At 37.1% G+C, this 24027-nt stretch overlaps 1 protein-coding gene across 4 annotated transcripts in view; it reads right to left on the bottom strand.

Moving 5' to 3' along the window:
• SYCP1 (synaptonemal complex protein 1) overlaps positions 1–24027 on the bottom strand; it is a 122273-nt gene that overhangs the window by 18372 nt on the left and 79874 nt on the right. For all 4 annotated transcript variants that reach the window (XM_040471396.1, XM_040471397.1, XM_040471398.1 and 1 more), the window contains 3 exons: positions 23575–23667; positions 22974–23048; positions 4036–4095 (listed from right to left, as the gene is read on the bottom strand). In XM_040471396.1, the coding sequence (XP_040327330.1) occupies positions 4036–4095; positions 22974–23048; positions 23575–23667 (228 nt within the window). The remainder of the gene's footprint in view (positions 1–4035; positions 4096–22973; positions 23049–23574; positions 23668–24027) is intronic.

Here is a 24027-nt window from a genome sequence, read left to right as displayed (position 1 = left end):
TGTCACATCCTGGTAATTCTTTTTTTTTTTTTTTTAATTTTTTTTTCAACGTTTATTTATTTTTGGGACAGAGAGACACAGAGCATGAACGGGGGAGGGGCAGAGAGAGAGGGAGACACAGAATCGGAAACAGGCTCCAGGCTCTGAGCCATCAGCCCAGAGCCTGATGCGGGGCTCGAACTCACGGACCGCGAGATCGTGACCTGGCTGAAGTCGGACGCTTAACCGACTGCGCCACCCAGGCGCCCCAACATCCTGGTAATTCTTACAATATGTCAAACTTCTGCATTATTGTTATATTTGTTATGGTAATCTGTGATTGGTGATCTTTGATGTTACTGTTGTAATTGTCTGGGGGCACCATGAGTCACACCCTCATAAGATGGCTAACTTAACTGTTAAATGCTGTGTGTGTTCTGATTGCTCCACTGACCACCCATTCCCCATCCTTCTCCCTCTCCTGGAGCCTCCCTATTCACTGAGACCCAACAAAACTGAAATTAGGCCAATCAGTAATGCTCCAATGGCCTCTATGTGTTCAAGTGAAAAAAAGAGCATAAGCTATAAATGATTGAGCTTAGAGATAGGAAGGCATGTTGAAAGCTGAGATAGGCCAAAAGCTAGGCCTCTTGCACCAAACAGCTAGGCAGGTTGTAAATGCAAAGAAAAAGTTCTTGAAGGAAATTAAAAGTGCTACTTCCAGTGAGCACACACAAATGAGAAGTAAAACAGCTTTATTACTGATATGGAGAAAGTTTTAGTGGTCTGGATAGAAGATCAAACCAGCCACAACATTCCCTTAAATCAAAACCTAATCCAGAGTAAGGCCCTAAATCACTTCAATTCTATGAAGGCTGAGAGAAGTGAGGAAGCTGCAGAAGAAAAGTTTGAAGCTCGCAGAGGTTGGTTCATGAGGTTTAAGAAGCCATGTCCATAACATAAAAGTGCAAGGTGAAGCAGCAAGTGCTGATATAGAAGCTGCAGGAAATTATCCATGAGACCTAGCTAATTAATTACTGAAGGGGGCTATGCTAAACAAGAGAGTTTCAATGTACATGAAACAGCCTTATATTGGAAGCAGATACCATCTAGGACTTTCATAGCTAGAGAGGAGAAGTCAATACTTGGCTTCAAAGCTTCAAAGAACTGGCTGACTCCCTTGTTAGGGGCTAATGCAGCTGGTGAATTTAAATTGAAGTCAGTGCTCATTAACCATTCTGAAAATCCTAAGGCCCTTTAAGAATTACACTAATCTACTTGCCTATGTTCTATAAATAGAACAAAGCCTGGATGACAGCACATCCGATTACAACCTGGTTTACTGAATATTTTAAGCCTGCTGTTAACACCTACTACTGCTCAGACAAAAAGATTCCTTTCAAAATATTACTGCTCCATGACAATGCACCTGGTTACACAAGAGCTCTGGTGGAGATGTACAAGGTTACTGCTCTGATGCCTGCAGCCCATGGATCACGGAGTCATTCTGACTTTCAAGTCTCGTTATTTAAGAAATGCATTTTGTGTTTTTTTTAATGTTTGCTTATTTTTGAGACAGAGAGAGAGAGAGAAAGAGAGAGAGAGAGAAACAGAATGTGAGTAGGGGAGAGCAGAGAGAAAGGGAGACACAGAATCCGAAGCAGGATCCAGGCTCTGAGCTGTGTGCACAAAGCCTGACACAGGGCTCGAACTTATGAACTGTGAGATCATGACATGAGCCAAAGTCAGACACTTAACTGATGGAGCCACCCAAGCACCGCTTAATAAGTGCATTTTGTAAGACTACAGCTGCTATAGATAGTGATTCTACTAATGGATCTAGGAAAAGTAAATTGAAAACCTTCTGGAAAGGATTCACCATTCTAGATTCCATTAAGAATATCTGTGATTCATAGAAGAGGCCAAATATCAGTATTAACAGGAGTTTGGAAGAATGTGATCCCAACCCTCATGGATGACTTTAGGGGTTCAAGACTTCTGTGGCAGAAATAACTTTAGATGTGGTGGAAACAGCAAAAACACTGGAATTAAAAGTGAAGCCTGAAGATGTGATTTAAAGGCTGCAATCTCATGATAAAACTTTAACAAGTGAGGAGTCACTTCATGTGGATCAGCAAAAAAAAAAAAAAAAGTGGTTTCTCAAGATGAAATCTACTCTTGATGAACATGTTGTGAAGACTGTTGAAATGAAACAAAGGATTTAAACTATGATGTGAACTTAGTTGATAAATCAGCAGCAGAATTTGAGAAGACTGACGCTGATCTTAAAAGAAGTTCTACTCTCTCCCACTGTAAGAGAGTAGAACTTCTTTTAAGATCAGCGTCAGTCTTCTCAAATTCTGCTGCTGAACTTTTTTTTTTTTTTAATTTTCTTTTTTCAACATTTATTTATTTTTGGACAGAGAGAGACAGAGCATGAACGGGCGAGGGGCAGAGAGAGAGGGAGACACAGAATCGGAAACAGGCTCCAGGCTCCGAGCCATCAGCCCAGAGCCCGACGCGGGGCTCGAACTCACGGACTGCGAGATCGTGACCTGGCTGAAGTCGGACACTTAACCGACTGCGCCACCCAGGCGCCCCTGAACTTCTTTTAAGATCAGCGTCAGTCTTCTCAAATTCTGCTGCTGATTTATCAACTAAGTTCACATCATAGTTTAAATCCTTTGTTTCATTTCAACAGTCTTCACAACATGTTCATCAAGAGTAGATTTCATCTTGAGAAACCACTTTTTTTTTTTTTTTTGCTGATCCACATGAAGTGACTCCTCACTTGTTAAAGACCCAAAGCATAAGAGACTGTTGAGAACTGAGAACAAACTAAGGGTTGATGGGGGGTGGGAGGGAGGAGAGGGTGGGTGATGGGTATTGAGGAGGGCACCTTTTGGGATGAGCACTAGGTGTTGTATGGAAACCAATTTGACAATAAATTTCATATATAAATAAAAAAAAAAAAAGTTCTACTATGGGCAAAATGCTATCAAACAATATCCCGTGCTACAGAGAAATCATTCGTGAAAAGAAGAGTCAGTGAAGAAAACTTCATCGTTGTCTTATTTTAAGAAATTGTCACATATCCCAACCTTCAGCAACCATCATCCTTGATCAGTCAGCAGCCATTAATATCAAGGCAAGACCCCCCCACCAGCAAAAAGGATTACTACTCATTAAAGGCTCACATGATGGTTAGCATTTTTAAGTAATAAAGTATTTTTAAATTAAGGTATGTACACTGTTTTTTAGACATAATGCACACTCAACAGACCACAATATAGTATACATGTAACTTTTATATGCAGTGGGAAACCAAAAAATTCATTTACTGTGTTATTTGCTGCATTGATCTGGAACTGAACCTGCACTATCTTCAAGGTGTGCCTACATACAGAACATTCACGATTTTCTGCTTTACTTTTTTAATGGAAATATAATTAACATACAGTATTATATTTGTTACATGTATACAATGTAATGATTCAACAATTCTATACATTACTCAGTGCTCATCACTGTATTTTTTAAACACTTATATGGCATTTTCTATGTGCCACGCTCTATTATAAATGCCTTACAAATATTATCTCATTTAATTCTTGTAACGTTAAAAAATAGATACTATTAATTATCCCTATATCGATGAAGAAACTGAGGCATAATTTTCCCAAACTCAGAAATGTTTCATAAACCTAATAGTCATTACATATAAAGATTGTGCTATTTCAATATTGTTGGAATAAGGCATAGCAAATAAAAGCTTATTAAAATTTTTTATTTCTTGTATTATTTCCTCATTTGTAATTTATATATCCAGAACCCCAAATGAAATATAGGGCATTTACTAATCTAAATAATGGGCCTATGTTACTGGAATTATACATGAATCAAAATAACTCCATAAGAATACATGATATATACTGGTATACTCTAAACACATTCTATATTTAGAAATGAATATTAGATGTTCCTTACATATTTATGATCAAAAAAATTTTTCAGGTAGATGTTAGAAAAACAAGGAGAATTATATAAAACTCTTACCTTGTCTTTTTTTTCTTTGAGAAGAACTGTGTTTTCTTTGGTCTCTTTTTTGCGTTTTTCCTATTAAAAATGAGTACACACAATGCAGTCATTACTGTTATCAAAAATTAATGCTATTATCAAAATCTTTGCTGAGAAGTATCAACAAAGAATGCTAAACTCTAAATAATAAAAACTAATAAAAAAAAGCAAATTAGTTTCTTTCTACAGAGCCCATTATTTAGTTTTGATTATCTTTTTTAAAAATTTTGATATGTCTAGTATGTATCTGTGGAATCCTGAGTCTTTTAAAACTCTGAATCAACTTTCTCATTTGTAAAATGAAGTAGACAAATTGGATTATAAACTAAGGAATACACACAAGTAATAACTGTGAAGAGCTATAAAGAGATCCAAGTATTATGGGCCTTTAGATGCAGAATTCAATTTTTCTGTGTGTTGAGAGAGGATACATCTCAGTTGGACCTTGGATAATGAACTTTCAACATGAGATAATCAAGGATGAGGGAAAAAAGAGTACAAAATACTTAGGAAATAATATATCACTTTTGCTGGAGATTAGGGTATGTGTACTCAGTATAGAAAAAAAGTTACCCCTGGCCTACAGAAAAGAAAATGTATTATGCCTTTAATATGACAGCCAAGTGGAGAACAGAGTTGTTACAACCCCAGGGGAACTTAAAGGACTAAGAGAAGGGAAAGTTCCAACACACAGAACTTTAAGCAAACTTGCCGTGCCTGCCCATGATGCCTATGCCAATATCAATCCTCACTGTATGCCTCTTGTACATTGTGCTCTCTATCCCAGAGTGTTGCTCCTAACCAAAAAACTCACTTCACCACAAAGAAGCTGGCAGTAAACTAATTTAACAATAGTCACTATTCTTATTATGTATCCTATCAACCACCAATGGTTGATTTTTAGTTATAGTGACAACTGGGGTCTCTACTAAGGGACTAGAATGCTATCTTCTAGAGTAAAGTACATCCTCTAAACCAGCAAAATTGCACTGCCTCTCTGAATATGTATCTTGGCTTCTAGAAGACAGAAGGGCAAAAGCACCTTTTATGACTGCAATGACTCTATTAACGTCTGGAGACTTTTACTGGTCTGGAGATCTTAGTACAGTCTATTCTAATACAACATATGTTTCCAAGGTGGGGATTATTAGTTCATACACAAACATGTATCTTTGGGAGCGGTTAATTGATCTTGAGTTCCTTAAGACCATACCAATGGGCAGTCCACTATGGTCCCTATTCAATCTAAATAACTAAAATATGCCTGTAATACACACTGGCAAACAGAGGATTGACTTCAGCCACAGGAATAGAGAATGACAGGCCTATACCCAGATTTCAGACTTGAACAAATTAAATTTATAAACCTAGAACCCTCTAAATTAAAAGAAAGCCTGGTAACTCTTATGGAACGATTTTGTAATAGTATCACAAATAAATACTGTATTTTCTAGTATCTTGTGCGCTGAAACACTAAGACTTATGGGTAAGTGGACACTGACTATAAATTAACCCCATTTATTACACCCATAATGTTACTATTTTTTCATTAGATCAAGTGCAGGCGTTTTGGGATCAGGTGAAAATGGCATTTAATCCAAGTCTACTTTCACAATGAGCCCATGGAACTATAAACCTAATCTATGGTCGTTTCTTTGGATCCTAAGAATAAAGTTTGATAGATAGTTTAAATTCAGTAAGTGCCATAATCCCCATACTGGTTCTAACCACAGAATGAGGGTTTTAAATTTGGAAGGACCAACTGGAAGACTTTGTTATTTTCCTCCATATCAAGAATGTAAACAAATGCAAATCAAATGTCACATCTCACATAGGCAGAGACTAAGGTCCCATTAAACCATGGAAGATATAGAGAAGGTGATTTATCACAGTCCCACAGAGACAAATTTTGGAAAATTAAATTTGACTGTCATCTAGTAACAATTTGGTCATACCAATGGGCAAGTAACAGAAGTTAAAATACGGACTGCCATAATGACTGGGATCAAAATTGAGAACTAAGAAAATAGTTTCATATAAAAGATGAACTGAATCGGTGGGGGTGGGGGGAGCACCTGGGTGGCCCAGTCAGTTAAGCATCGACTTGGGCTCAGATCATGATCTCACGGTTGATGAGTTTGAGCCCCACATCAGGCTCTGTGTTGACAGCTCAGAGTCTGGAGCCTGCTTCAGATTCTGTGTCTCCCTCTCTCTCTGCCACTCCCCTGGCTCGTGCTCTGTCTTCCTCTCTCTCTCAAAAATAAATAACCATTAAAAAAATTAAAAAGAAAAGATGAACTGAATCTATGTAAATATAAAGCTCAAATTAAATACCAGAATCATGGTTACAGAACAAATACATGTGTTTGTTAATCTTGACAATGTAAATTAATACCAAAATTGTATAAGCAAAGGAAGAAGCAGTAGGAGGAAGTGTTAGATACACTGTTTACAAATACAAAGGTAACCAGTAAAATAACTGAAAATACTACACACACCTTTCAAATTAACAAGATACCCACAAACACATTTAGAGAAAAAGAAAAAATAAATAAATATTAATATGTAATGTAAAATAAGAGGACAAAAACATGATATAAAGCATATCAATAAGGGGTTAGTATCCAGAAAATATAAGTCAACAACAAAAAACAATTTAAAAATGGGCAAAGGATTTGAACAGACAATTCTCCAAAGAAGATGTGTAAATGGTCAACAGGGGAAGGAAACAATTAAGAACTTCCAAAATAAATTCAATAACATAAACATACAATCACATGCCATAATTTCTGATTCCAGTGAGGCTCAGCATGAGAGCCATTGTAGACCTGTGCTTATTTGATTCTAGTCAATACGGGGGTGCCTGGGTGGCGCAGTCGGTTAAGCGTCCGACTTCAACCAGGTCACGATCTCACGGTCCGTGAGTTCGAGCCCCGCGTCAGGCTCTGGGCTGATGGCTCAGAGCCTGGAGCCTGTTTCCGATTCTGTGTCTCCCTCTCTCTCTGCCCCTCGCCCGTTCATGCTCTGTCTCTCTCTGTCCCAAAAATAAATAAACGTTGATTCTAGTCAATACGGCTCTTAACCTAATCACCACTTGTATAGTACTGGTGAAAGTGGACACATATAATAATGAGAATAACTGTCACTAGTATACCTGTATTGATAAGAAGTAATCTGAGGGGATAAGTAGGCAGTCCAGGAAAAAAAAAAAGAGGCCTATAAAATGCACAGACAGTGAAAGTTTCAGGAAAAATGACTAAATTTTTTTCATTTTGGTCTATCTAGTTTGGATAAAGAAAGTACAACAAACATACCCATACAGAATTAATTATCCATGCCAATAAATAGAACATACTAGCAGTAAAGTCAAAAGACAAGTTAAAAAAAAAAGAAAGAAAGAAAAGATTCACCTGAAGGAGCAGAAAACACAAAAAGAAGAGATTCACTGAAAAAATAAATGAATTTTGTCCTTTTCCCAGCCTCCCTCTTACCACGCTGTAAGTAGAATATACCAAATCATGATATTCTTATCTTTCTTGCATAAAATGCATGAGGAAATACAGCTTGAAGAGAGACTGGTAAATGGCAAAAGTGAATACACACACTGGAATATTAGCCATGAAAGAGATCTTGCCATTTACAACAACATGAATAGATCTATAGAGTATTAAGTTAAATGAAATAACTCAGAAAAAGACACACATACCATCTGATTTCACTTATGTGGAATCTAAAAAACAAATAAACAAAGCAGAAACAGACCCATAAATACAGAGAACAAATTGATGACTGCCAGAGAGGAAAAGGGTGAAGGGATGGCAAAATGGGTGATTGAGAATAGGAGATACAGGCTTCCAGTTATGGAATGAATAAATCAAGGGATGAAAGGTACAGCATAGGAAATATAGTCAGTGATATTATAACAGCACTGTATGGTGGCAGATGGTAACTACACTTAGGGTGAGCATAGCATACAATACTAAATGCTTTCAATAGGAAAAGAGAAGATTGATGTCAGCAAAATGGCAAGAGTTTTCTACCATCTACCCCACCAAGACAACAGATTTTAACAAAGATCACTCCATCCATGATACTGAGGTTAACTATAAGACTAAGGGGTGAGGAGGGTTGGGACTATAGCAGCACAAGTTTAGAATGTATTTAAGGGACACAGATCCTACTAACTACATCATGGACTCTATTGGAAAGCCTGCCCAAGAGCTGCTGAGGATACCTTGCTTGAAGATCTCCTCAACTGGCCAATGGGCATTCTCCCAATGCTCCACACATCTCACCCATACACGTCCTACCCCGCTGCCAACCTATGCATGCCCCTATAAGTGTGGCAAGTGTGGGTCTTTATAGATGGCAAGTGATCATGTGCAGAAAGCTGGGTCAATGCTGCATCATGCAGACATGATGAAAGTAGTCCTTCAAGCTGAAATGAGAGGATGGTAACTAGTAATATGAAAACATATGAAAATATGAAACACACTGGTAAAGGTCAAATTCAAAATACTCTAATATGTATGAAGGTGGTATGTTAATCACTTAACTATCTCTCATATAAAGGTTAAATAAGCATTAGAAATAGCTAGAGCTATAAAATTAACAAGTCAGGAAACAACAGATGTTGGCGAGGATGCAGACAAAGGGGAACCTTTTGGCACTGCTGGTGGGAATGCAAACTGGTGCAGCCACTCTGGAAAATAGTAGGGAGGTTCCTCAAAAAATTAAAAATAGAACTACCCTATGACCCAGCAATTGCACTACTAGGTATTTATCCAAAGGATACAGGAGTGCTATTTTGAAGGGGCACATGCACCCCAATGTTTATAGCAGCACTATCAACAACAGCCAAATTATAGACAGAGACCAAATGTCCATTGATTGATGAATGGATAAAGATGTGGTGTACACACACACACACACACACACACACACACACACACACACACAATGGAATATTATTCGGCGATCAAAAAGAATTAAATTTTGCCATTTGCAACACATGGATGGAACTAGAGTATATTCTGCTAAGTAAAATAAGTCAGAGAAAGATAAATATCATGATTTCACTCATAGGTGGAATTTTTTTTTTTCAATGTTTTTATTTATTTATGGGACAGACAGAGACAGAGCATGAACGGGGGAGGGGCAGAGAGAGAGGGAGACACAGAATCGGAAACAGGCTCCAGGCTCCGAGCCATCAGCCCAGAGCCTGACGCGGGGCTCGAACTCACGGACCATGAGATCGTGACCTGGCTGAAGTCGGACGCTTAACCGACTGCGCCACCCAGGCGCCCCTCATAGGTGGAATTTAAGAAACAAAACAGATGAACATAGGGGAAGGGAAGGAAAAATAAAATAAGATAAAAACAGAGAGGGAGGCAAACCAAAAGAGACTCTTAAATACAGAGAATAAACTGAGGGTTGCTGGAGGAGTGTTGGGTGGGGGATGGGCTAAAGGGGTGATGGGCATTAGGAGGGCACTTGTTGGGATGAGCACTGGGTGTTATATGTAAGTGATGAATCACTAAATTCTACTTCTGAAAACATTACACTATATGTTAACTAACTTAAATAAAACTTGAAAATTAAATAAATTTTAAAAATGAGAAAAAATAAATACAGCTACAATAATTTGTTAATGGACACACATTATTAAAAGATGCAAACTGTAACACTGACTGAAAACACAAAATGTAGAAGGGACTTGTTTGCACTACAAGTTAAAATAGACTATTAGAACTATATGAGTTTCTAGGGAGGCCTCATGGTAACCACCACGGAAAAACTTACAGTAGGAACACAAAAGATAAACAGAAGGGAATCAGAAGGGAATCAAAATATACCAGTAGGTAAGATTATCATTTCACAAAGGAAGATGCAAAAGAAGAAACAAAGGAACTATAAAACAGCCAGACAACAATTGGATGGCATTAGTAAGTCCTTACCTAACATTAATTACTCTAAATATAAATGGACTCAATTCTCCAAGCAAAAGATGGAGAGTGGCTGAATGGGAAAATATGGGTAATGGATGAAGAATGGATAAATAAAGATCCAACAATGTGCTGCCAACTAGACTCAGTTATGCTTTAAGGACACTGGTGAAAGTGAAGGGATAGAGAAATATTCCATGCAAAAAAAAAAAAAAAAAAACCAGTCTATTTGACAAAATAGACTTTCAGTCAAAAGCTGTAACAAAAGACAATGAAGGTCATTACATAATGATAAAGGGGTCAACTTATCAAGATCATATAACAATTGTCAATACATATGCACCCAACAGCAGAGCACCTAAATATATTAAGCAAATACTAACAAACCTGAAGGCAGAAACAGAAAACAATATAATAGTAAGGGACTTCAGTACCTCATTTTTTTATTGAAATATAATTAACAATGTTAAATTAGTTTCAGATATACAACATATTGATTCAACAATTCTATATATTACTCAGTGATTATCACAATAAGTGTAGTCACTATCTGTCACAACACTGTTATATCATTAGAACAACATTGTTATATCATTAGAACAACACTGTTATAATATCATTGACTATATTCCCTATACTGTAGTTTTCATCTCTATGACTTACTTATTTTTATTTATTTTTAATGTTTATTTTCGACAGAGAGACAGAGCATGAGCGGGGGAGGGGCAGAGAGAGAGAGAGAGACACAGAATCCAAAGCAGGCGCCAGGCTCTGAGTTGTCAACACAGAGCCTGATGCGGGGCTTGAACCCACGAGCTGCGAGATCACGACCTGAACCAAAGTCGGATGCTCAACCGACTGAGCCACCCAGGCGCCCCTGACTTATTTATTTTAAATTGAAGTTTGTACCTCTTAATCTCCTTTACCTATTTTACCCCTCTCCACCACTTTCCCTCTGGCAACCACCAGTTTGTTCTCTGTATTTAAGAACCGGTTCAGGGCCGTCTGGGTGGCTCAGTCAGTTAAGTGTCCGACTCTTGGTTTCAGCTCATGTCATGATCTCACGGTTTCATGAGTTCGAGCCCTGCATCAGGCTCTGTACTGTCAGACTGTCAGTCCCTCTCTCTCTCTGTCCCTCCCCTGCTCACACTGTCTCTGTCTCTCTCAAAATAAATAAACTTTAAAAAAAGAGAGAGAGAGTCTGTTTATTCAGGGGTGCCTGGGTGGCTCAGCTGGTTAAGCGTCCAACTTCAGCTCAAGTCATGATCTCATGATTCATGAGACTGAGCCCTGCCTGCATTGGGCTCTCTGCTGTCAGTGCAAAGTCCACTTTGGATCCTCTGTACCCCCCTCTCTGCCCCTCCCCTGCTTGTCCTTTTCTTTCTCTCTCAAAAAATAAAAAATTTTAAAAATAAGTAAAATATGAGTCCATTTATTCATTTGTTTTCTCTTTTAGATCCACATACAAGTGAAATCATATGGTATTTGCCTTTCTGTGTCTGAGTATAATACCCTCTAGATACAGCCATATTGTCACATATGGCAAGATCTCTTTCTTTTTTATTGCCAAACAATATTCCAGTGTGTGTGTGTGTGTGTGTGTGTGTGTGTGTGTGTGTGTGTGTGTGTGTCTGTGTGTGTGTATCTCATGTCTTCTTTATCCATTCATCTATCAATAAACACTTGGATCACTCCCACATCTTGGCTAGTATAAATAATGCTGCAGTAAACATTAGAGTGCATATATCTTTTTGAATTAGTGTTTTTTGAGAAACAAAAAACCTCCTGATTTTAAGATTTACTACAAAGCTAGAGTAATTGGTAGAATTACTGGATCATATGTTTATTTCTATTTTTAATTTTTTGAGGAATCTCCATACTGCTTCTCGCAGTGGCTACATCAATTTACATTCTCACCAACAGTGCCTGAGTCTTCCTTATTCTCCATTCTTCCTTATTCTCCTTGTCAACACTTGTAATTTCTTATCTTTTTTTATTCTAGCTATGCTGACAGGTGTGAGGTTGTATCTCATAGTGGTTTGAACAGTACTCCCTTTTCAACAATGGATAGATCATTAAGGAAACATTGGAATATGAACTATGCTTTAGACCAAACAGACCTAACAGACATACACACAACTTTTCATCCAATAAAACATATTGAGACGAATATTCATTCTTCTCAAAACACATGGAACATGTCCATGGTAACTCATATGTTAGGCCATAAAACAAGTCTTAACAAATTTAGGATGACTGAAATCATACCAAGTATGTTTTAGAACCACAAGAGTATGAAATTAGAAATCAGTAACAGAAGAAAAACTGGAAAATTCACAAATAATGTGGAAATCAAACAGTATACTCCTGGATAACCAATTAGTCAAAGAAGAAATCCAAAAGGGAATTTAAAAAATATATAAAGCAAATGAAAATGGAAACATAACACACTAAAACTTACAGGATGCAAGTAGTTCTAAGAGGAAAAAGTTTATAGCAGTAAACACCTTCAACTAAGAAAAAAGATCTCAAGTAAACAACCTAAATTTACATCTCTAGAAAATAGAAAAAGAGGAACAAACTAAGTTCAAAGTTTGTAGAAGAATGCAAATAACAAAGATCAGAGTATAAAAACATGAAAGAGACAGATGAGGAAGGGGAGAGGATGGGAGGGGGAGAGGAGGACAGAAGGAAAAGGACAATGGCTAAGTCTGATCATTTGAAAAGATAAACCCGACACACCTTTGGCTAGATCATTAAGAAAAAAGAGAGAACTAAGAGTCAAATGAATAAAATCAGAATTAAAAGAGGAGATATTACAACAAACACCACAGAAATACAAAGAATCCTAAGAGACTATGAAAACAATTATATGCCAACAAACTGGATAACCTAGAAGAAATGGGTAAATCCCTAGAAATATAACCTACCAAGACTGAATCATCAAAAAATAGAAAATCTGAACAGACCAATAAGAATCAGTTGTCAAAAGTCTCCCAATAAGAAAAGTCCAAGACAACACAGTAAGTGTAGTCACTATCTGTCACTATCTGTCACAACTGATTGCTTTTCTGGGGAATTCATCCAAACATTTAAAGAATAACTGACACCAATCTTTCTCAAAATATTCCTCCCAAAGTGAGGAAGGAATACTTCCAAACTCATTTTACCAGGCCAGGGTTACCCTGTTAACAAAGCTGGGGAAGAGAATTCTAAGAAAATTACAGGCCAATATCCCTGATGAACACAAATTCAAAAATCCTCAACAAAATACTAGTGAAGAGAATTCAACAGTACTGAAAGAATCATACATCATGATCAAGTGGGATTTTTCCCTGGGATACAAAGATGGTTCAAATACACAAATCAATAAATGTGATAAACCACATTAACAGAATTGAAGGGTAAAAATAATATGATGATCTCAACAGATGCATAAAAAGCACCTGACAAAACTGAACACTCTTTCATGTAAAAACTCTTAACACATTAGGTAAAGTAGGAATACACCTCAACATAATAAAGGCCATATATGAAAAGCCCACAGCTTACATCATAGTCAATAGAGAAAAGCTGAAAGCCTTTCCTCTAAAATCAAGAAGAAGACAAAGATGCCCACTGTCCCCACTCCTATTCACTTATTTCTCTGCCAAAGAAAGCAGACAAGAAAAAAAAAAGGCATCAAAAATGGAAAAGAAGAAGTATCTCTATTTGCAGATGACATGATTTTATATGGAGAGAATCCTAAAGACTCCACCAAAGAGCTGCTAGAATAAACAAAGTTGCAGGACACAAAATTAATGTACAAAAATCAATAGCATTTCTATACACTAGCAACAAGTTATCTGAAAAAGAAATTAAAAAAATAAAGAAAATGATCCCATCCATAATAGTGTCAAAACTATAGGGTATTTAGGAATAAATTTAATCAAGGAGGTGAAATATTTGTGCATGAAAACTTTTCTTTAAATATAATTTATTGCCAAATTGGTTAACATACAGTGTGTAAAGTGTGCTCTTGATTTTTGGCGTAGAGTCCCGTGGTTCATCACTTACATACAACACCCAGTGCAATATACATGAAAACTTTAAGGCACTGATGAAAGAAATCAAAGAAGACACAAATAAATGGAAAGATGTCCCATGTTCATGGGTTGAAAGAGTTAACACTGTTAAAATGTCCATACTACCCAACACCATTTATAAATTCAATGCATCTCTATTGTTTCCAATGGCATTTTTTACAGAAGTAGAAAAAACAATTCTAAAATTTACATAGAATCACAAAAGACCCCAAGTAGCCAAAACAATCCTGAGAAAAAAGAACAAAGCAGGAGGCATCACACCTCCTCATTTTAAGATCTATTAGAAAGCTAAAGTAATCAAAAAATAAATAAAAATAAAGCTACAATAATCAAAACAGTATGGTAATGGCATAAAAACAGACACATAAAAACTCATGCATATACAGTCAACTATTATTTTACAAGGGAGCCAAGAATACTCAATGGAGAAAAGACAGTCTCCTCAATAAATGGTGCTGAGAAAACTAAATATTCATAGTAAAAGAATAAAAGACCACTATCCTATATTTACACCACACACAAAAATTAACTAAAAATGGATTAAAGACTTAAATGTAAGACTGGAAACCATGAAACTCCTTGAAGAAAGCAGGGGAAAAGCTCCTTGACAGGATCTTAGCAATGATTTTTTGGATAGAACACTAAAGCACAAACAACACAATCAAAATAAATAAGTGGGACTATGTCAATCTGCACAGCAAAAGAAATGATGGATCACATGAAAAGATAACCTACAAAATGGGGAAAAATATATGCAAACTGTGTCTTATAAGGGGTCAATATCAAAAATATATAAAGAATTCACACAATTCAAGAGCAAAAAAATCCAATAAAAAATGGGCAAAGGACCAGAATAGACATTTTTCCAAAGAACATATATGAATAGCCAATAGGTACATGAAAAGGTTCTCAACATCAGTAATCATCAGAAAAATGCAAATCAAAACCATATTGAGATACCACCTCATGCCTGTCAGAATAACTATCATCAAAAAGACAAAAGAGGATGTATAGAAAAGAAAACCCTTGAAGGGAGCTAAGACAGGGGAACAGTAGGAGGACCCTAGGCTTGCCTTGTCCCTCAAATACAGGTAGATAAATATCAAACCATTCTGAACACCCAAGAAATCGATCTGAGGACAAAACAAACTGTACAACTAGGAGAGAAGAGTACACATGACATTGGAAGGAAGGAGGTGCGATATGTGATTGGGGGAGAAAAGGACCTCAGGTGCTGCAGGGGAGAGGGTGCCCTGATCACAGAGAGAGGGAGGAAGAGGGAGGGGAAGGGAAAGAGGAGGAGGGAGGAAGGAGCACAAGGAAAACACTTTCCCAAAGTCACTGATTGAGAAAATGAAAGGGGCTGATTATCATGAGTTCTTACAACAATCAGAGTTCAAAGACTGGAGTTTTAGAGGTCTGTACCATGGCTGGCGTTGAGCCTGGTGGGCATTGCAGTGTTCCTGTGGAGAAGGAGGGCAGAAGGCTGGGAGCAGACAGCGAGATCTGAGGATCTCCTGGGATGCACTGGGAGAGACGGATCCTCCTTCTTGGAGCACAACTGGAACAGGTGGCATTGCTTCTTGGCGGACAAAAGAGCCAGCAGGCACCATTACACTCTCCCACTCCTTAGCATAGGTGCAGAGACAACTGCTGAAGACAGCTAACCTGGACATTGGCTTTTTGCTGAGCTTTACTCCAAATTCAAAGTTCCTGCATATTGGTGTGACTGCCCTTCTGGGATAAACCTGCACCAGCCTCATCATGGCAAGACCCTCCCCCAGAGGATCAGCATGGATCTGCTCCATGCCAGGTCTCTAAAGTTTGGAGTTTAAATTTTGTTTTAAGTTCATTTATTTATTTGGAGAGGAGGGGTGGGCAGAGAGAAGGGGAGAGAAAGAAGCCCAAGCAGGATCTGTGCTCTCAGCTCAGAGCCTGACACAGGGCTCAATCCCACAAACTGCAAGATCATGATGTGAGCTGAAATCAAGAGTCAGATACTCAACTGACTGAGCCACCCAGGTGCCCCTAAAGTTTGGAGGGTTTTTTTCCCTTAATGTGTGTTTATTTTTGAGAGAGAGACAGAGCACAAGCAGGGGAGAAACAGAGAGAGAGAGGGACACAGAACCTGAAGCAAGTTCCAGGCTCTGAGCTGTTAGCACAGAACCTGATGTGGGGCTTGAACCTACAAACCTCAAGATTATAACCTTAGCTAAAGAGGAATGCTTAACCGACTGAGCCACCCAGACGCCCCTGGAATTTTTTAATCTTAGCCATCCTGCATTAGATAAAACTCAGGTGTACTGCACTTCCAGAGTGAGCAGATCACCCAAACACAGGTAGGGTGAAGGCAGGGATCTGAGGGACACCTGGGACACATGAGTGGAGATGGTTTGCTCTTCCGTGAGGGCTTCCCAGACAGCAGTGGGAGCAAACTCCACTCTCCAGGGACAAGAGAGAGGGCCGACATCATTTTCCTCCCCTATCCCTTAGTGTAAACTAATTTCAGTTAGCAGGACAGCACCAAAATTGAAGGCCTAAACCACTTATGCCAAGCCCCACCCCCCAGTGTTCTGCAGGTGCTTCTTTACTAGGGCAAGTGTGCCTGAGAACCAGAGCAGCAGGCCCCTCCCCAAGACCAGCACAACCCCCCCCTCCCACATGCACCAAGTCTGCTGACCTAATAGAATGCTGCAAAGCTTCAGGTCTAGTGCAAATAACTGATCAGGTCTATTTTAACAAGCAGACAAGAACACACCTAGTTAAAACTCACTACACACTCTGGCCAAGGTCCAAATACTCCCCACTGCAGGCAAGGAGAAACTGCAGAGGACTGACCTAAGGGAAAGAGCAGCCAAAACACAGTGTACACCAGAAACACTTCCTAAAGCACCAGGCCCAGAATATATGACCTCTTCTTAAAGCTATTACTCTCAGGAGCAAGAAACATAACAGGCTTTCCTAACACACACAAAAAAGACAAAGACCTAGACAAAATGCCAAGACAGATGAATTCATCCCAATAGAGCAAGAAAAGATCATGGCTAGGGATCTACTGGAAACAGATAAAAGTAATATGACTAATCCAGACTTTAAAACAACAATAATATGGATACTAGCTGGACTTGAGAAAAGCACAGAAGACACCAGGGAGTCCCTTACTGCAGAGATAAAAGACCTAAAAACTATTCAGGCCAAAATAAATATTATAACCGCAATGCAAAACCAATTGAATGTAACGATCATGACAATGGGAGAAACAGAGGAACAAATGACTGATATAGAAGATAAAATTATGGAAAATAATGAAGCTGAAAAGAAGAGGGAAAGAAAAATACTGGATCACAAATGTAGACTTGGGGAACTCAGTGACTCCATAAAACATAATAACATTCATACCACAGGAGTCCCAGAAGAAGAGAGGGAAAAAGGGACAGAAGGTTTATTTAAGAAAATGATAGCTGAAGACTTCCCTAATCTGGGGATGGAAACAGACATCAAAATCCAGGAGGCACAGAGAATTCCCATCAAAATCAAGGAAAACAGGCCAGCACCAAGACATATCATAGTAATATTTGCAAAATATATACATAAGGAAAAAATACTAAAAGCAGCAATGGAAAAGAGGTCCCTGATTTACCAGGGAAGACAAATAAGGTTATCAGCAGACCTCCACACAGAAATTTGGCAGGACAGAAAGGAGTGGCATGATATAGTCAATGTGCTGATGGGAAAAATATACAGCCAAGAACACTCTATCCAACAAAGCTGTCATTCAGAATAGGAGAGACAAAGAGTTTCCCAAACAAAACCTAAAGGAGTTCATGACCACTAAACCAGCCCTGCAAGAAATAGTAAAGGGGACTCTTTCGGAAAGAAAGACCAAAAGCAATAAAGACCAAAAGCAAAATAAAAGAAAAGAATAGAGAAAATCTCCAGACACAATGACTTAACAAATAATACAATGGCACTAAATTCATATCTATCATTAACCACTCTGAGGTAAACAGGCTAAATCCTCCAATCAAAAGACATATAGTATGTCAGAATGGATTAAAAAAAAAAAAAAGACTCATCTATATGTTGTTCACAAGAGACTTATTTTCTCCTATTTTATTTGAGAGAGAACAAGCAGGTGAGGGGCAGAGGGAGAAAGAATCTTTAAGCAGGCTCCATGCTCAGTGCAGGGCCCAACGTGGGATTTGATCTTACAACCCTGGGATCATGACTTGAGCCAAAATCAAGAGTCAGATGCTCAACTGAGCCACCCAAGCACCCTAAGACTCATTTTAGACCTAAAGGCACCTGTATACTAAAAGTGAGAGAATGGAGAACCATTTATCATGCTAATGGATTTCAAAAGAAAGCCAGTGTAGTAATACTTAATTCAGACAAACTAGACTTTAAACCAAAGATTAACAAGAGATGACTAAAGGCATTATATCATAATAAATGGGTCTATCCAACAAGAAGATCTAACAATTGTAAAAATTTATGCCCCTAACTTGAGCACACCCAAATATATAAAACTAATAAGTAACATAGAGGAACTCATTGATAATAATACAGTAATATAACACCCACTTACAGCAATGGACAGACCACCTAAACAGAAAATCAGCAAAGAAACAATGGCTTTGAATGACACACTGGATTAGATGGGCTTAAGAGAAATATTCAGAACTTTTCATCCTAGGGTAGCATACATTCTTTTCGAGTGCACATGGAACATTCTCCAAAATAGATCACATACTGGGTTACATATCAGGCTTCAACAAACACAAAAAGACTGAGATCATACCATGCATATTTTCCAACCACAACACTATGAAACTTAAAGTCAACCACAAGAAAAATCTGGAAAGACCACAAGTACATGGAGGTTAAGAATATCCTAGTAAATAATGAATGGGTTAAACAGGAAATTAAAGAAGAAATAAAACAACACACAGAAGCAAATGAAAATGAAAATATGACAGCCCAAAATGTTTGGGATGCAGCAAAAGCGGCCATAAGAAGAAAATATATAGCAATACAGGCCTACCTCAAGAAGAAAGAAAAATCTCAAATATACAATCTAACCTTACACCTAAAGGAGCTAGAAAAGAACAAATGAAACCTAAAGTCAGCAAAAGAAGGGAAGTAATAAAGATTAGAGAAAAATAAATGATATAGAAACAAAAAAATAAAACAGATCAATGAAACGAGGAGCTGGTTCCTAGAAAGAATTAACAAAATTGATAAACTCCTAGCCAGACTTATAAGAGAAAGGACCCAAATAAATAAAATCACAGATGAGAGGAGATCAAAACCAATACCACAGAAATACAAACAACTGTAAGAGAATATTATGAAAAATCACATGCCAACAAATGGGGCAATCTGGAAGAAATGGATAAATTCCTAGAAACATATAAGCTACCAAAACTGAAAAAGGAAGAAATCGAAAAGGCGAACAGAGGTAACTAGCGAAGAAATTGAATCAGTAATCAAAACACTCCCAACTAAAAGAAGTCCAGGGCCAGATGGCTTTTCAGGCAAAACCTTTAAAGAAGAGTTAATACCTATTCTTTTGAAACGGTTCCAAAAAAACAGAAATGGAAGGGAAACTTTCAAACTCACTCTACAAGGCCATCATTACCTTGATTCTGAAACCAAAGACCCAGCTAAACACAAGAATTACAGACCAATATCTCTGATGAACATGAACACAAAAATTCTCAACAAAATACTAGAGAAAGTCAAATCCAACAATACATTAAAAGAATCATTCACCACAATCAAATGGGATTTATTCCTGGGCTGCAAGGTTGGTTCAATATTCACAAATCAATCAATGTGATACATCATACATAAAAGAAAGGCTAAGAACCGTAATGATCCTGTCAATATATGCAGAAAAAAGCATCTGATAAAGTATCTCATCCATTCTTGATAAAACCCCTCAACAACGTAGGAATAGAGGGGACATATATCAACATCATAAAGGCCATATATGAAAGATTCACAGCTAATATAATCCCCAATGGGGGAAAAACTGAGAACTTTTCCTCTACTGTCAGGAACAAGACAGAGATATCCACTCTTGCCATTATTATTTAACATAGTACTGGAAGTCCTAGCCACAGCAATCAACAACAAAAAGAAATAAAAGGCATCCAAATCAGCAAGGAAGAAGTCAAACTTTCACTATTCGCAGACATGATACTCTATGTAGAAAACCCAAAAGACTCCACCAAAAATTGCTACAACTGATAAATGAAATTAGTAAAGTCAAAGGATACAAAATCAACTTATAGAAACCTGTTGCATTTCTAAACACCAATAATGAGGCAGCAGAAAGAAAAATCAAGGAATCTATGCCATTTACAACTGCACTAAAAACTATACAATACCTAGGAATAAACCTAAGTAAATAAGTAAAAGATCTGTACTCTGAAAACTATAGAACACTGATGAAAGAAACTGAAGATGACACAAAGAAATGGAAAAACATTCCATGCTCACAAATTGGAAGAAAAAATATTGTTAAAATGTCAATACTACCCAAAGCAATCTACATATTTTATGCAATCCCTATCAAAGCATTTTCACAGAGGTAGAACAAACAGTCCTAAAATTTATATGGAAGCACAAATGACCCCAAATAGTCAAAGCAATCTTGAAAAAGAAAAGCAAAGCTGGAGGCATCACAATTCTGGGCTTCAAGCTATATTACAAAGCTGTAATATACTACTGGCAGAAAAACAGACACATAGATCAATGGAACAGAACAGAAAACCCAGAAATAGACCCACAGCCATAGGGTCAACTAATCTTCTACAAAGCAGGAAAGACTATCTAATGGAAAAAAAGACAGTCTTTTCAACAAATGGTGTTGAGAAAACTGGACAGTGACATGCAGAAGAATGAAACTGAACCACTTTATTTTTTATTTTTTTTTATGTTTGAGAGAGAGAGCATGTGAGCAGGGAGGGGCAGAGAGAGAGGGAGACACAGAATCTGAAGCAGGCTCCAGACTCCAAGCTGTCAGCAAAGAGCCCAACATGGGGCTCGAACCCACGAACTGCAAGATCATGACCTGAACCGAAGTCGGACACTCAACCAACTGAGCCACCCAGACACTCCAAAACCGAACCACTTTTAACACCATACACACAAATAAACTCAAAATGGATGAAAGACCTAAATGTGAGACAGGAACCATCAAAATCCTATTAGAGAAAACAGTCAACAACCTCTTTGACCTCAGCTGCAGCAATTTCTTACTTGACACATCTCTGAAGCCAAGGGAAATAAAAGCAAAAATCAACTATTGGGACCTCATCAAGATAAAAATCTTCTGCACAGCAAAGGAAACAATCAACAAAACTAAAAGGTAACTGACAGAATGGGACAAGGTATTTGCAAACAGCACAGCTGATAAAGGGTTAGTATCTAAAATCTATAAAGAAGATTTTTCTGCTTCTGAAAAGCAGACTTTTCAGAGCCTCGTGGGTGGCTCAGTGGGTTAAGCATCTGAGACCTTTGGCTCAGGTCATGATCTTGCGGTTTGTGGGTTTGAGCCCCATGTTGGGCTCTGTGCTGACAGGCCTGCTTCAGAATCTGTGTTTCCCTCTCTCTCTGCCCCTTCCCCTCTTGCACTCTTTCTGTCAAAATAAACATTAAAAAAAGAATAAAAATAATAAAAAAATACATTAAAAATTTTTTCAAAGCACTGTGCTCAAAGAGAAAACAAAAATAAATAAGATATAATCCTTGCCTCTGAAGAGCCTGAAATATAATAGAAGCATAGAGTGACATAACTATTTTTAATATAAGTACAAACTGCTATGAAAATACTTATATACAGTAAGCTCACCTTTGGAAGTTGAAAGATGTGTCAGATTTGCCATAGTGAAGAAAGGAATTAAGTACAAGAAACAAAGTGAACAAATGCACAGGGTCTTGAAACTGAAAGTGCAAGTTACCTAGGCTGCTGGTGAGTCATTAGGAGAACAGGTTTTGGAATCATGTAAAATAGACCTAGATTTGAATTCTAAGTCATTTTACTTTTTTATTACGTGATCTTGAATAAATAACCTAAACTCTGTAAAAATGAGGATAATATATATTGCTTATACCATTGTTGTAAGGATTAGGTAGGATATCCTATAGAAAGCAAGAATAAATAAATAGTATCTGCCATTTTAAAATAAGCCCATTCATTTTGTCAGGGTGCCTGGGTAGCTCAGTCAGTTGAGCGTCCCACTTCGGCTCAGGTCATGATCTCGCACTTCGTGGGTTCAAGCCCCATGTCAGGCTCTGTGCTGACAGCTCAGAGCCTGGAGCCTGCTTCAGATTCTGTGTCTCCCTCTCTCTCCACCCCTCTCCCACTAACTCATGCATACGCACTCTCTCTCAAAAATAAACATTACAAAAAATTTTTAAGTAAGTCAATTCATTTTGTAAACTGCAAAACACTATACAAATATAAAGCATTATTCTTTCCTAAAACCTGATGAATAGTTTAAAAAACACATCTAAATACATAAGCATTTTATAATATACGAGATAATATTTTCCAAGTACTTCTATCTAAAAGCACTCCTAAAGTATGGCTATATTTATATGTTTAATATTTCAATAAAGGAATATACTAAATATGTCTGAAAAAGAAGCTAATGGGGAAAAACTATATTTTAAAAAAATATATTTATTATATATATTTAATATAAATATAATTAATATTAATATTTAATTAATATTAAATATATATAATAAATATATATTTTCTAGTATGACATGTTTATAAGAACAATGTTGCAATTATACTTCAGTAAAAAATTAAGAAAACAAAGTCACACCTAAATGGTACAATTAGTTACTTTAATGCCACAAAACCTACCTTTTCTTCTCTTTCTATTTCAAGTTGTTTCTTAACAGACAAAAGCTCATTTTTGAAATTAGATAGTTCAGCTTCCTAAAGAAAAAAAAAATATGAAATTTTCAAGTACATCCATGTATTTCTCAAAACAATGCTAACAAATGCTTCAGATATATTCGGTTTTTCAGAGAAATAAATTCACTAATAAAATATATACACTTTAAAAGTCTACTGATAGACAGCCTGCTAGCTGAACATGACTAAAGATTTCATTTAGACAAATTTCTTACAGTTTTCTCTGAAGAAATGTTAGCACCATGTATATTCTCCTCCTCAGCATCTCCTAATATATCCCATTCCTCCTCTCCCCATCTCTATCAGAGCTCCAAATTTATTTGTAACTGGAGTTTATATTTATTCATTTGAAAAAATAGTTCACTCCACCATTTCAGAATATAAATTGGAAAACCACTTAACTATCAAACCCATAAGATCTTTTTCAAAATGTAAGATTCTTTGATTCCATAGCTCTAAAATTATGGCTTTATTTAATATATTACTCTTTACCACCAGCCATGCTGATATGAAAATTGGCATTAGTACTATTTGCTCTGTAACTCACCAAAGATGCCTTCATTGATGACTGTTCTTGTTCTTTGCTTTTATAAAGTCCTAATTCTGCGTCTCTTTCTTCAACTATTTTATCATATTGGTGCTATATTAAACAGAGAAAATATTTTAGGTGTATCAAAACACAAATAGGTCATGTTTTATTAATGGTGGTATTCTTAAGCATTTAATATTTGTTAGACAATGTCTAGGAATTCAGTGATATATATCTGAGTTTTTTCCTAACTTTTCAAGTCTTTTTTATTCATATAATGTAATCAATGAAACATAAAAAAACAGTCTTGAAAATAATCTAACACAAGAGCAGCAAAAAATTCTTTTTAATTAGAAATGTTGAATGTCATAATTTAAAAACTAAGGTAGGAATGCCAGGACCTCTTAGAAAAGTAACTGATTCCAGATCTGGGAATACAGGATGACTCTTGAGCATTTGTCACAATAGAAA

This window comes from Herpailurus yagouaroundi, unplaced genomic scaffold (genome assembly GCF_014898765.1).
Source record: "Herpailurus yagouaroundi ecotype Mexico unplaced genomic scaffold, PumYag 77, whole genome shotgun sequence".
NCBI classification, from domain to species: Eukaryota; Metazoa; Chordata; class Mammalia; order Carnivora; family Felidae; genus Herpailurus; species Herpailurus yagouaroundi.
This window is presented reverse-complemented; position numbering and strand designations above follow the sequence as displayed.